General features: G+C 42.3%; 2 protein-coding genes across 3 annotated transcripts in view; one reads left to right on the top strand and one right to left on the bottom strand.

Annotated features, from left to right (window-relative positions):
* The window catches only part of bcl9l (bcl9 like), a 55,638-nt gene extending 47,788 nt beyond the window's left edge, over positions 1-7,850 (top strand). For both annotated transcript variants that reach the window (XM_084717435.1, XM_084717436.1), the window contains exons 7-10: positions 1,320-1,549; positions 2,845-5,006; positions 5,097-5,351; positions 6,159-7,850. In XM_084717435.1, coding sequence (XP_084573561.1) covers positions 1,320-1,549; positions 2,845-5,006; positions 5,097-5,351; positions 6,159-7,351 — 3,840 coding nt within the window. In that variant the 3' untranslated portion in view covers positions 7,352-7,850. The remainder of the gene's footprint in view (positions 1-1,319; positions 1,550-2,844; positions 5,007-5,096; positions 5,352-6,158) is intronic.
* A 4,392-nt stretch (positions 7,851-12,242) lies between these two features.
* cxcr5 (chemokine (C-X-C motif) receptor 5) lies at positions 12,243-14,220 on the bottom strand. The gene is made up of 2 exons (XM_084716293.1): positions 14,197-14,220; positions 12,243-13,457 (listed from the first exon to the last, which is right to left on the bottom strand). The coding sequence occupies exons 1-2, from the start codon at positions 14,218-14,220 to the stop codon at positions 12,390-12,392; spliced, it is 1,092 nt and encodes a 363-aa protein (XP_084572419.1). The 3' UTR covers positions 12,243-12,389.
* Between the last annotated feature and the right edge of the window lie 244 nt (positions 14,221-14,464).

The following is a 14,464-nucleotide window of genomic DNA, read 5'->3' as shown; positions in this document are numbered from 1 at the left end:
ACAAGTTTGACCAAATTGATGAAGATTGAAGCTAAAGACATTTCATAGATAGTTTTGTAGGTGCACAATGTAGCTTCTGTTAGTTTTAATTAGTTTCTGAGGTCTAGGTTTTTATTTTAGTCAACTAAAATGCTTTTCTTACCTAGTTTTAGTTTAGTTTTAATTATAATAATCTTGCAAATAACTGTTATTCTCATTATTGATTAATCTGCAGATTATTTTCAAGATTGATCAGTTAATCGCTTAGTCTGTAAAATGTCAAAAACTGAAAAATGCTCATCACAGTTTCCCAGAGCCCAAAGTGACGTCTTCATATTGCTTCTTTTTAAGACCTAAAGACTCTTACTTTATGATCAGAAATGACAAAGAAAATCAGCAAAAGAAGCTGGAACCAGCAAACCAGCTTGAAAAATTTCTGAAACAGTTAACAGTTGGTAATTAATTGTCTTTCGATTGATTAAACTGGCTGGGATGATATGCTTATTTCAGATTAAATATTATCACAATACGTCAGTGCAGATTCTTAAGTATTGCAGTTCTACAGGTATTGCAATTTGACATTTGCTTTTTTAACACTCTACTGTGGGGGAAAAAAGGAAATCATAGACGTTGACAGACTGCTTATCATGATTCATATATCCAAAAACAACAGACATCACATGTCTGTCAGTCTCTTGTAGTTTAATTTCAGCAGCACTGCTGCTATACTGCATATAAAAGTAAGAAATCAAGTATTTTGGGAGTGAACTGCGACATGTAGCAGTTCCTGCTCAACAGGCCAGTGCCATAAGAAAATAGTAAATAAAATAAGACGTTTGGCCAAAATTAATAGAGCCACTCACTGTATTTTTAAATAAACAGGGAACTTTGAGTTTGAGTTTTGACCCTTTGAGGCTACTGTAGCTGGTCAGTGTGGAGTGTTGAAGCTAGAGTGGCAGATTGAATTAATAATGTTAATGTGTTACATAAGTTAATTTCCACAGATCAGAGGAAATATGTGCTTGAAAGTTTGAGTATGTCTTTTTCCTTATTTCTGTTAGCATGTTAATGGTAATTCCTATTATGTGTTAGCATTGCGCTAATACACTAAGTGCTAATTATTTAGCATATTAAAAAAATCAATTCACCAACATGTAAAAAAAAGAATCACAATACCTGTGAGAATTATTTTTTCCCAGCTCTACTAATCAATCAATCGTAGCAGCTCTATATAAAATAGACGACAACACTATGTCTAAAAATGATCATGTAATTTTAGGTATAATAAAAGCATTCCAGTTGGCTGAAATTGTTTCTTTCTCTCCTTTTGTCTACCACAGGGCCACCCATCAGGGAAGCTTCCTAACCTGCCTGAGAAGGTAAACTCCAGCAGCTCTCCACCCACAGGAACCCCGAAATCCCAGAGTGGAACTCCGCGGCCGGCCTCTGCAGGGGTCGGAGGCCAGTTGCATCCTGCAGGGACACCATCATCAGCAGGACACTCTGACAACGAGTCCTCTCAGACCAGACCGGGCGGAGCCTCCAGCAATAACAGCATCATCGCCCACAGGTAGGGGAGGGAATCTCTTGGCACCTCATAAGTTGATTTGATTCAGAGGGCTATGATGCAATTATAAAACGATTATCCTGAAGCATCTTGAAGCAGGAAAATTTTGGATTTCTATGCATTACTTATTTTTTCTCACTACTTGGTATTTTAAAAACCCACATTTTTTGTAATGATCCATAATTAGACGTTGTGTAAAACTTAAAAAAAACAAAATGCAATAATGTGCAAATAATTTTCAACTTACATTCAGTTGAATACAGTACAAAGACAAGATATTAAATGTTCAAACTGATAAACTTAGTCTGAATTTGATGCTTGCAACATGTTTCAAACAAGTTGGGTCAGGAGCAGCAAAAGACTGAAAGTTGTGGAATGTGGACAGGTAAACAAGTTAACTGATAACAGGTGACAGTATCATCACTTGGTATTAAAGGGGAATCTTTGAAAAGACAAATAATCGAGCAGTTTAAGAAGAAAATTTCGCAATTTAGTCATTTCACCATCTACAATCCATAATATCATTAAAAGATTCAGAGAATTCAGAGAAATCCTTGCATGTAAGGTACAAGACTGAAAACAAATATTAAATGTCTGTGACCTTTGACCCCTCAGGTGTTTAAAAGCCATTTAATTGTATGAAGGCTACTACATGGGCTCATTTAGAAACCCATCAGTAAACACAGTTTGTCTCTGCATCTACAAATGCAAGTTATGACTCCACCATGCAAAGACCGAGACCGAGCTCATCTGAGATGGTGTAAAAGTGTGAGAAAAGAGTTCAGGTACTAGACTGACCTGCCTGCAGTCCAGACCCGTCTCCCATAGAAAATGTGTGATGCATTATGAAGCACAAAATGCGTCAACAGAGACTCCGGACTGTTGAGCACCTGCAGGCCTTTATCAAGTTTTAAAAGTGCAATTCTTTTTTGCTCTTGCTTAAGTTCCCAAACACTGAGTGTTGCTGAAAAAAAAAGTTGATGTATTGCAGTGGTCAACATATTTTGGAACATATTGCAGGCACGAAAATGAGTGTATATTTACAAAAAAAACATCAAGTGAATCAGTTTGAACATTCAACATCTTGTCTTTGTGCAGAGTTCAATTCAATTTCTTTGCAAAAAATCTTTTATGTTTCACCATCCGATTGGTTCAGCCTAAAGGAACATACAGCCCAGTCTTACAAAAAGAGTTGAGTTTTAAATTACTGATTATTGACTTTTCTGAATCAATTCATAGACTTTCAAGAGAGAATCACACTGCATCTAAGAAATTATATTTTTTTCTCCTACCCACAGGTCAGAAGGAGGGAGCGCAGCCACACCTGCAGGCCCAGTCCTAGGAACTGGAGATGGGGATGGGGTTGCGGGGGGTATGCCTCTTCCTGATGCTACAGCTTCTCCATCTGGGAGTCCCTCCATCCTCTCCGCACACCTTCAGGCTGATGGAGGACAGAGGAGCGGTCCTGGGAACTCAGACGGTCTTTCCAAAGAGCAGCTGGAACACAGGGAGCGCTCTTTACAGACGCTGAGAGATATAGAACGACTGCTACTGCGCAGCGGTGCAGGTGGAGGGCCTGGAGATACAGCAGGCTCCAATAATAATGCCAGTAATAACTCCTCCAACCTAAATAATAACAACAGTACTGATAGGGCTGGGGTTCTCGAGGACGGTGACAACGGTACTAATAACAGTAGTGGTAACATGCTGTCCTCAGCTTTGGCTCCAATTGGAGGGATGAAGAGATACGAAGAACCCCTCCAGTCCATCATTTCTCAAACACAGTCCCTTGGTGGACCTCCCCTCGATAGCCCTCAGATGGACTCTCACCACAACCTTCCACCGCACCCCCATCACCAGCTGTCTTCTCCTGGGGTCGACATGGGTCCTTTACTGGGACCAGAAGGGCTGACACCGGAGCAGATGGCGTGGAGGAAACTTCAAGAAGAGTACTACCTGGAGAAGAGACGGCAACAGGAGATGCAGCCCCCCACGCACCCCCAGCACTTTAGAATGATGAGCGAGATGGGCATGCACGGAGGTCCTATGATGATGAGAGGCCCCCCGCCTCCTTACCACAGCAAGCCTGGGGACCAGCAGTGGGGACCTGGCAACATGATGGGAGGAGGAATGGGTGGGAATGCACGAATGATCGACATGCACCAAGATGGACCCCGTGGCCCCAGGTTCCTGGGACAAATGCGAGGGCCTGGGGGAGGTGGGTTCCCTGCTGGCGCAGGGGGAGTTTTGGAGGGTCTAGGACCTCAGAGGCCCACCAGGCCAGGGATGATTTGGCTCGATGATATGCCAAACAACATTGGTGGTGGAGGTCCCTTTCATGGTTGCTACCCCGGTGGACCTCCCCAGCACTTGCAAGGCGACCCTGACCATCCATTATCGCACGAGGAAATGTTCCGCATCATGGAGAAACGCCAGATGCAGGGGATTCCCCGGTTTGAACTTGACAGATTAGCGAAACATCAGCAGCAGGGCAACCTCGGTTCAAGAATCATGGACAATCCTGGGGGCCCGGACTTTCCCAATTTGGGGATGGGCCGGGGTCCACCCTCCACTCGAGGCGATCCCATGGACTTTCCTGGCTCACGGGAGATCATGGGCTCTCCTGGAGGGGGTCCTCAGATGAGAGACTTGGTAGATTCTCCTCTGGGGGGCAACCTCCCCATGAACATGAACCAACAGATGAATGTCCAGCAGCAGCAGATGATTCTGTCGCAGAAGCTCCGGAGAGGTCCCGCAGGAGGGGGGCCTTTAGGGGAAATGTTCAGCCCTGGAGAGATTTCGCGAATCAGGGCTTCGCAGAATGGAAGAGGAGGGAATAAGGGGATGATCCCGGGACCTGATGGCCCCTTCCAGTTTGCTAATCAAGGCCCATTCTCTGGAGGGCAGGTGGAAGGGCCCTACCTTCACCAACCTGGTCCGGAGATGTTTGGACCTGAGCAGCAAGGTCCGAATCAGATGGGAGGAACGTCGCGGCTGAGTCACATGCCAATGAGCGGAGGTCTCAGGGGAGCTGACCTCAGTCCAAGGCACCCCTCTGATCTATCAATCAACGTCAACCCCTTGACGTCTCCATCAGTGCCTCCTCCTCATCAGCTGAAGTCTCCATCCCTCAACCAGGAGCCTTCTCCTCTTCTGCCTTCCCCCTCCGCCCCAGGGCTGAAGTCCCCCTCACAGATCTCCTCCGCAGGGCATCACCCGCCTCTTCCCCCTGCGTCCGGTGCTGGGACTCCTTCCTCTTCTTCCATGAAATCTCCCCAGGTCATGGGTTCTTCCAACCTCGTGTTGCACTCTCCGTCAGCCTCTCCTGGACGGCTGAAGTCCCCAGCCATGGCTGTGGGCTCTCCAGGTTGGGCGTCTCCTAAAACGGCTCTTCCAAGTCCAGGTGGTCCAGCCGGTGGTAAGATAGTGGGCAACGGAGGAAGTAGTTCCACTGAGACAGGTACAGAATCCAAGATGGTGTTGGTTCATTATTAATACTGTTCCTTGTGCTGCTGTGACATTAATCATCTTTTTTTAATGTTCCTTGCAGGCCAATCACTTCCCCCGAGGAGCTCCAACTCCACCCCCATCAGCCAGCCAGGATCTATGAATCCCAGTATGCCATTTACTTCCTCTCCCAACGCCCCTCCATCTCAGAACCCTTTATCTCTCATCATGTCTCAGATGTCCAAGTACGCCATGCCCAGCTCTACTCCTCTCTACCACGATGCAATCAAGACAATTGCCACTTCCGACGACGAGATGCTGCCGGATCGACCTCTTCTGTCTGGTGTCAGCATTGGAGGTAGGAAACAGGGACGCATTGAAACACAGAAAACTGTTTATTCAGTTTGGCAGTTTGCAGAGAGGAAGCAACAGGGATGACCCTGGGTCAGTGCTTCATTTTAGATGAAGTGTTCGCTCGATATCGTAATTGCACAACTTTCTTAGTAAATCTTTACCTGACTGAATAATTCGCTTTTCAGAAACAAAACAAATCAGAGAGCCTAATTGCTTTTGCCTTTTGCACAAAATGAAGACAACTCTGATTGAGCTTTGCTTGCCACTCTGAGTCTCTGTGTGTGGCTGGCTGCTGCGTTCAATGAACATGATTTGAATCATGGTGGAAATGAGATCCAAATCCTCGAGCAGCCTCCTGTAAAGTCTATGGGAGAGTCTACTCTTTCAAGCCCTGTGAAAGTCAATGTTAAGCCACAATAGGGAATTTTCAGTTCAGTTTACGCTACGCTTAAGTTTGCTGTAAGGTTGTCTAGCTGGCACATTTGCAGGCTCTCTGTCTCTCTCTGTTGCGATCACAGTGTTTTTAATCAGCTGACAATGTGAGCGCCATTATTTCTCTTAGGAGGTTAAATGCAAGCTGATCCATTCAGTTCACCAAAAATATGAGCTCGTCGATGAACGACGCTACACTGGCTGTAAGGTGCCGGAAGAGCTTGAAAATGCACCTTGAAAACCTTGAACAGTGCTTGAAATTGACTTTGGAAAAGTTGGAAGAGCCCCAGATATTTCATTAGTCTAATGTGTTTAGAGAAAGAGCAGCCTGTTTTCAAATGTTTACAGTTTGATTTTTCACACATTGTTTTATCACCAGGAAACATGGGGAACCCCCAGACCTCCCAGATACTTGTCTCCCAGGGCTCCATCGGTCCCCACAGCGATCCACAAAGCCCCATGGGTATTGTAAGCCAAGGTCAGCAGCACCTGTCCCACGACGCCTCAGGACCCGTGCTCTCTTCCCCAAACCACATGGGCATGCCCACCATGAACTCTGCCATGATGGGAGGGGGCGCTCCAGACGGGATGGGGCCCTGCAATGTGTCGCCTCTGTCTCAGAACCAGATGGCGGGTTTTCCTCGCATCCAGCAGCCGCCTCACGGGCCCATGCACTCACCTATCGGAGGAATGTCCCAGAATTTCTCTCAGTCTAACGAGGATATTCTACCACCGCAGCAGATCCACCTGCTGAACAAAGGTCACCCTCTTCAACGCCCCTCGCACCCCTCAGACTCTTTCGGCTCTCTGCCCATGGGGGACGGCCCGGATCTGAGTGAAGTCATACGACCCACTCACACGGGCATCCCTGAGTTTGATCTCTCCCGCATCATTCCTTCTGATAAACCCAGCAGCACTCTTCAGTATTTCCCAAAGAGTGAGCCGCATCAAAATCCACACCAGGGGCCGCCGTCCCAGCAGCCCACTCCCCAGCAGCTCCTCAAACAGCTGTCGTCCTCTGGCCCCCCGCACAGCAGCGGCCCCTCATCCAACCCCCACTTAGCGAACCTGCAGAATATGATGGCTGAACAGCAGCTGCCGCCCCACCCCTCGCACGGAGGGATACGCCAAAGCATGGGCATCCCTCAGGGGGGCGCCAGGGGAATGGTGTCTGGTGGGGGCATGGGCCCCATGTGCCCCCCTGGACACATGATGGGAAGGACAGGCATGGTGCCCCAGCAGCAGCTCCAGCAGCAGCAAGCCATGATGGCGAACAGCCTTCTCCACCATCCCTCCAACCCGTACCCGGGCATGATGTCCTCGCAGCAGCACCCTCACAACCTGATGGCACAGCAGAACATTATGATGATGCAGGCGAAGCAGCGAGGCATGTCGATTCCAGGGGATCCTTTTGGCCCCCAGGGTCCTCTAATGTCCCCTCAGGGTCCCATGATGGGCCCTTCCCACCCTCAGTCTGGTATGATGGGTCCCCAGTCCCTCAGACAGCGAGGAATGTCTCTGGACAGTCCCATCGGCTACGGCCCGGGAGGTATGGCCAATATGCCGTTCTGATCCAGCTTGCAGAAACTGTACAAAACAAACAAACGTGTGTCTACTCGGTTACCTTCCCATCGTGTCCAAGTTTTTTCATTAATGTTATTCTTGCAGTCGTTTGAAAAGAGAAACTGAAAAAACAATAAATCAGAGATACTCAAATTTTGGATTACAACTGATTTAAAATATTGAATATTTAAAAGCACTGTAACACGGTTCAATAACAAATCTGAAGCCATTTTCTAAAATACTGTAAAATATGTATATTTCAAAGATGTGTGTATTTGTCGTGGGAACAGAGTGGCAGTCAGGAGAGGAGTGCCTCAAATTTCTATTTGTTTTAATATCATTGATTTATTTTCTCCAACTACCAAACTGTTGTGCAAAGGAATTATATAAATATATATAATATATACTTGCTGTATATAAGATGCAATTTGTGATTGTTTGCAGTTGTTCTGTATAACTGTGTTTTAATAGAAGTCTAAAAATAGAATAATACTGATCTCTAAGGTGATTTTGGTTATTGTGTTGTCAATTATTGTTCTTTTTTATAACACTGACACAGAGACACACGGTTACTCTCTCAACCAGTCAGTCAGAACTGAAGAAGCTTCTTGGGTGAGAGGCGAAACGTCTTCGAGAACTCTGTCAGGTCCAGTTGCCCACAACAACCCCTGTTATGAATACCATGGCCTGGATGACTGAGAACCTTCACAGAGACACGGTTACCAAATATATCAAAACTATTAAATTTAATCAGTAGCAGCTAAAATACAGGCAAAATCAGATTTCAGCCAACAGTAACTTTTTTTTTGATTGGGTAAATAAAACGTCTTTTAAATGCAATAAAAGTTGCAATGGGTACTACAGCAGAAGCATTTTACAGGGTTCATACACAGTCTGGGAAAGTACAGAATTTGATTTTAGTAATTTTGAGATCTGGATGAAAGAGGTCCTGTTTTTAAAATCCTGGTCGAGCTCCCAGTTTAACAATTTTTGCTCAAGTTTATAATAAACAACATGCACAGGAAAAATCTGTGACAGAGAATAAAGAAAGCTGCACAGACACTGTGAAAACTAAATTATTTAACTTTTTCAACTCTTTTTCGGTTCTTATTCATAATAAAAACAGAATAATACTGATCTCTAGGGTAACTGGTTGGTTGGTTGCTGTATGTATGAAGTCTTAATTAAATTCAATTAGTAGCAGCTAAAATACAAGCAAAAGCAGATTTCAGCCAACAATAAGCTATTTTTTTTTTGTCTTCACTGGGTAAATAAAACATCTTTTAAATGCAATAAAAGTAGCCATGAGCACTATAAAAAAAATATTTTCCATCATTATAAACAAAATACCGTACAGCAGAAGTATTTTACGGGGTTCATACACAGTCTGGGAAAGTACAGAATTTGATTTTAGTCACTTAAAGATCTGGATGCGAGAGGTCCTGTTTTTAAATCCTGGTCGAACCCTTAATTTAACAATTTTTGCTCAGTTTGTAACAAAGTAGAAGATGATACACGAGTCAACAAGATAAAATCTGTTTCCAAATCACAGCCCCTGTTCTGTTTTCTAAACTAAGAAAATCTGAATTTCTAAAAAAAAATAAACTGACAGTAGAAACAGACCAAACATTTATGGCTGTTTGTCGTTTCCATGGGTACAGTGGAGAAACAAAGCTGCACAGACACCGTGAAAATTTCCACAACACTGACATGGAGGCATGTTTGCTGTAAATATGAAATCTTTATTAAATTCAATTAGTAGCAGCTAAAATACACAGCAAAAGCACTAGGTAAATAAAACATTTAAATGCAATAAAAGTAGAAATGGGTACTCTGTTTTATAAATGTATTTCTATAGCACATTTCAACAACCAGACCTTTCAAAGTGTTTTACATAAAAAGCATCAAGACAAAATATGTAAAAGGACATTTCAGCACAATTAAAAAGTTTCAGTGCAGTTGAAGATATTAATCAAAAGCCTTACGTTTAATGAAAGGCAGAGGCAAACAGAAATAACATTTTATTATAAAGAAAACACTGCACAGCAGAAGCACCAGTGCAGTATGGGAGACTATATAATTTGATTTTAATCATTTCAAGTTCTTCCTGGACGAGGCTCGAATTTAACAAACTTGAATCAGGTTTTTAACAAAGAAGAGTTTGCCTCACAAAAGGAAACAGCCAAATTAAGAGACGCAAAAGAACAGAGAATGGAAAAATTTGAGTTTCCAGGCCATTGCCCCTATTCTTTTGTTTTCTCTAAAATCTCCCTCCTCCTCCTCCTCCTCCTCCTCCTCCGCAGAGCTTCATCTCCACCTGTACGTCACAGGCTGCCAAACAGCTCCGCCACAAGAGCCTCATAACTGCACCGAAAACAGACGTCTGCCAACAAATTAGGTTGGAAAAAAAAATGCTGCGGTGTCTTTGAATTGCGTCTTTGTGGCATCACAAATAAGAAGATATTAAGCCTGTCTGCACATTTATGTGTTCCTGTTTGAAGAAACCACACCTTTTATAACTGCATCTGTTGTTTCCATGGACGCAGTGAATAAATAAGGCTGCACAGATTTTTTTAAAACTTTTTAAACCCCTTTTAAATTCTTATGTGATGAGCCCAATGAGACTAACAGATATGGAGGAAAAGATATATTATTATCTATTCAATATTAAAGGCAAAAGAACAGGAGTACAGGTAGCAGTGGTTTGTTTACTTCTTCTTTTGGCAGAGATGTTTGACAGTCAAACGTAGGAGCGGTGGACCAAAGCTGTCAATTCCATGTGTTAAAAAGCAAAACAATGCCAACATTTGATAATATCGAAAGCACCAACACTATTCGAAAAAAAAAAAAAAAAAATGGTCTCAGTTTTTCATTGTCCTGCCAGAAATTTGCCTTGTAGAAAAACAAGTGTTCAGTATTCTGCACCAGCTGTTAAAAAAAAAAAAAAAGAAGAAATGACCCCATTTTGTGTGGCTAGGACTTTAACATCTTTTTTCATGGCATCAAACAAGCTATTTAATATACATATTTTTTAAACTAGTATTGTAACAAAGTTTTCCAAGGCCTGACAATCCCAAATATAAATGCTTGTTAGTGAAGGATTCAAATTGGGAAAATAAAGCTGCAAACTTTGTGTAAAATCGTTTGACATCTTCAACATATCATACACAGTCAGAATATGACATGCAGTTGTACATGCTGTTTAATTACAAAACATTTATTTACACAATTAATATCAAGGTATTTGTACTTAGGGCTGGGTACTCTATTGAACTTTCTCTATTAGTCTTTTGTTTCTGCTAAATTTTAAAACCTTTTGACGGTTTTTCACATATTTTATAAAGTCCAATACAAAAATACAAAACATTTTCTCCAGCCGCTCCCCGGTCTTCGAACACCTTCCTCCTTTAAAGTGACTCATTGTTCCGTGACGCTTAATTTTCCTTTTGTTAAAATGTATTTGTATCAAAGCCAAGGCAACGATGGTGTTCCTGAAACTACGATACCCAGCCCTATAATTAGATGACAAATGGGGATGAAATGATAATCAGTCCCACAATAAACGGCAATAAAAGTTCTAACGATCAATATTACAGTATCAGATCTTGATTGGGATGATAACCGTGTTTGAAAACCTCGCAATAAATACTGTTCAGCTTCAACCAAAGTTAGCACCAGTCTCAATAAAACAACATGCATGTATCAGTAATTTTCAGTAGATTTTAAAGGAGAAATGTCTAAAATGTTTACTACAATAAATAAAAATGTAATAATAATAATTACCATGATATGTCATCAGAGGTTAAGGAAACATGTTAAATTGAAATTCTCACTTCTCTGATAATATTACAGCTGCAGTGTTCTCCCTTTTGAATTTCTATTCTTGCCTGTAACTACTGTTTGTCCATTTCACATGAAATGGAGTTTAAATTAATGGCAAATGTTCCCAGAATGAGTGACTGTCTGTTTTTGAATAGTAAGAAATCATTAATTATCTTTTAGAAGAAGTAAATGTTGATAACGTTTAAATTAAGCAAAATGTTAATGGAGTTTGGCAGACAGAGAGACAGACATCCAGAGTGTGTATTTTCAGAGCAGTGCGCTTTTATTTTTAAGACAGCAGGCTGAACTTTAAATTGTCAGATGATGAGGTTGCACTCGTCTTGCACTCCTGCAGTGTTCCTGCAGCCTGCCTGAGCTTCCTGGGGAGGAACAACTCACTCCAACAATAGATTGTGTATTAAATAGGATTTCAACATATTTAATATACTGCACTCATTGTTGAGAATTGGGACAAAACCTTATTTTGAGGGGTTTTTGATTTTTATTCTTGAGCAGTATTCCTGCCTTTTTTTAAAACCAGGATATGAGACAGGGGTCCTTAGGGTAGAGCTGACCTTTTTTTATGCCTGATTATATCCTGTTTTTGTTTAAAAATACAAAATAAAAAATCTGACAGAGCCGATGGAAATCTGGGATACAACTTTAAAGGGCCAACATTTTCATGAAAAATATTATAATGGTACATTTTTTCACATGTTGTCAGTAGGTGTTGTTAGTTTTAGACTTTAAAGCATTTTAAGACATTTTTAAATTGTTTGAAGTTGTGAATTCTTGTCTGGAAGAAGGGTGTTTTTTGGTGCAGAGCAAGTTTAAAATTAAACCAAACCAAAGGATCTCATAAATTACATGTATTTCGTATAGATAAATCCATCAAGAATATTTTCTCACCCCAAAAACTTAGAATTAGAGCATTAATATTAATAATTAAAATGTTTTTATTGTTTGTTTTTTTTCGGTTGAAGATGATTTGTCCGAGTTGAATGGCTCCAACTTACTATTTGGACTGCAGAATTCATTTTTCAAACATATAATTGTTAAATATTTCTCCTTTAAAAACACTTGATAATACTGATAACCAAGATAATTTTGGTCTCTATAATCTTAATATGAAATTTTCATACTGTTTCATCTCTAATGTCAAATATTGTCTGAAAACTCCACAGAAGTGAAGGCATGTTTGGTTTAAGTTCCAGCTGAGAGTTCATTAGGCGAAGATGGAGCTGGTGGTTGTTGCTGCGTCAGAGATGGACGGTCGACCGTGACCCTGAGCTCTGAGGAACGGCAAACAAACACGGCTGCAGCCCAGTTTACAGAGTAACTGTATGAGCTCGTTGCGAAACCGCACGCCGACGAAGGCGTACAAGAACGGGTTCAGACAACAGTGCGAGAAACCCAGACTCTTTGTGACAACGAGCGCCGACTCCAGCTGGACGAAAGACTCACAGCTGTGGTACTTGATAACCTCCAGGTCTGTCATGGTGGTTATTAGTAAGGTGATGTTGTACGGCAGCCAACAGACACAAAACACTACAGTGACGAGCAGAGCCAGTCGGATTGCTCCCTGCTTTGCTTGGCTTTTCTGACTCTTGAACAGAGTGACTACCACTGCGGTGTAACAGTAGCTCATGACAACCAGAGGGAGGAAAAAGCACACGTGATACAACATTCTCATGGTGAGAACCCAGTTGTTTGCATGAATACCATAATGATGAAAGGAACAGAAGAACTCAGATGTGTTATTTACTTCTTCCACAGTAAGAAACACAGCATTGGGCATTGCAAAACCCAAGCAGACCAGCCAGAAGAAAGTGCACATGAGGTGCACCGTTTTCTGACGTCGACTATGCATGCTAGTAATTGCATGAACGATCGCCAAATAGCGATCAAACCCAATGCAAGCCAGAAGGACGCTCCCGCAGAGGACGTTGAGTTGTTTCAGGACGCCGATCAGCTTGCAGAAGAAGTTGCCAAACACCCAACCAGCGATGTTTTCAACGATGAGGAAGGGAAACGTGAAGAGTAGCATGAGGTCGGCCATGGCCAGGTGCAGCAGGTAGATCTCGGTGATGCGCAGGAGACGCCGACGCTTCAGGAGGACTGTTATCATCAGGCCGTTCCCTGCGATACCCACCAGGAAGATCAGGCTGTAAAGCACGGCTTGGAACACGGCATGAAAGGCCAGCAGGCTCTGCTGGTCCTCTTCGCAGCTGAAGTCTTGGTCGGGCTCATATTCATAGTATGTCTCATTGTAAGAGGTTGCAAAGCTTTCCAGCTGTAAAATAAAAGGGGGGATAATGTTGATTTTAAAAACCTCATAAGAGTTTGAGAATCACTTTCTGTGCTACAGAATAACATACAATTGACCCTCCACTAAGTCCCTTAGTTACTGTTGTCAAACCTGCCAAACTTTCCATTCTCACATGGTATTTATACAGTTTATGGTGATAATGGTGGCAGATACAACATTGAAACTGGAGGTAATTGTTGAACCACAAAGTCTTTGAATCCTAACGTACAGACGTGACGTATAGAAGACGTATAGAAAAGCAGCTTCTCGGCTGAAATGATGACTCACAAACAGATTTTAATCAGTGTAGCTGGCTCACGCAAGCTACTGTTAACTCCTCGACTCTGCGGAAAAGTCAATTTTAATGTTAACATCTGACACATTTTAAAACAAGAACCCTGTGAAAGTGTAAATGTGAAGTTGCCTGACAGTTGCGCACATGGTGTAACCTTAATGCCAAAAGACTGAGGCTAAAGCTAGCTTACATCTCAGCAAACATCTGTCAGATGGTGAAATACGGTAGGTATATCTACATGATGACAGAAATACACTCATTAACGTGGGAAAAGGAAGAACAGGGTCTGGGTTTGTGCAGCGGACTTGGAGACGGGTCACTCAGCCAGACAAGCCAGACCGCGATTGTGGAGGATAGCCGGGATAGGAGCTAAGCTAACAGACAACAAGCCAGAGTAAGATGCATCGGCATGATTCCTCATCAGCTCACATCCTCCTTCTCAAAGCCCCACATCACAAATGTAGATTCAACATCTATCTAACAACACAGCAAATGTAACAGTTTTGCTAACTAGCTAGCTAGCAAACAATATACTCTTTTGTATAATTTTTAGCTAGCTAGTAAACAATATAATGTTTCATTAACTTTTTAGCTAGCTAGCAAACAATGTAATATTTTCTTGAAATTTTCACCAGCTAGCAAACAATATACTCTTTTATAAACTTTTTAGCTACCTAGCAAACAATATGTTTTGTTA

The sequence above is a fragment of the Lutjanus erythropterus genome, chromosome 4, assembly GCF_056507025.1.
Source record: "Lutjanus erythropterus isolate fLutEry1 chromosome 4, fLutEry1.hap2, whole genome shotgun sequence".
NCBI lineage: Eukaryota > Metazoa > Chordata > Actinopteri > Lutjaniformes > Lutjanidae > Lutjanus > Lutjanus erythropterus.
This window is presented reverse-complemented; position numbering and strand designations above follow the sequence as displayed.

Bases quoted from the DNA above. Each gene is read 5' to 3' on its own strand.
- cxcr5 (XM_084716293.1), bottom strand. From the start codon at position 14,220: ATGTGGGGCTTTGAGAAGGAGGAT. The intron at 13,458-14,196 runs GTGAGCTGATGA...TTTATTTTACAG, and splicing joins GGGGCTTTGAGAAGGAGGAT to CTGGAAAGCTTTGCAACCTC.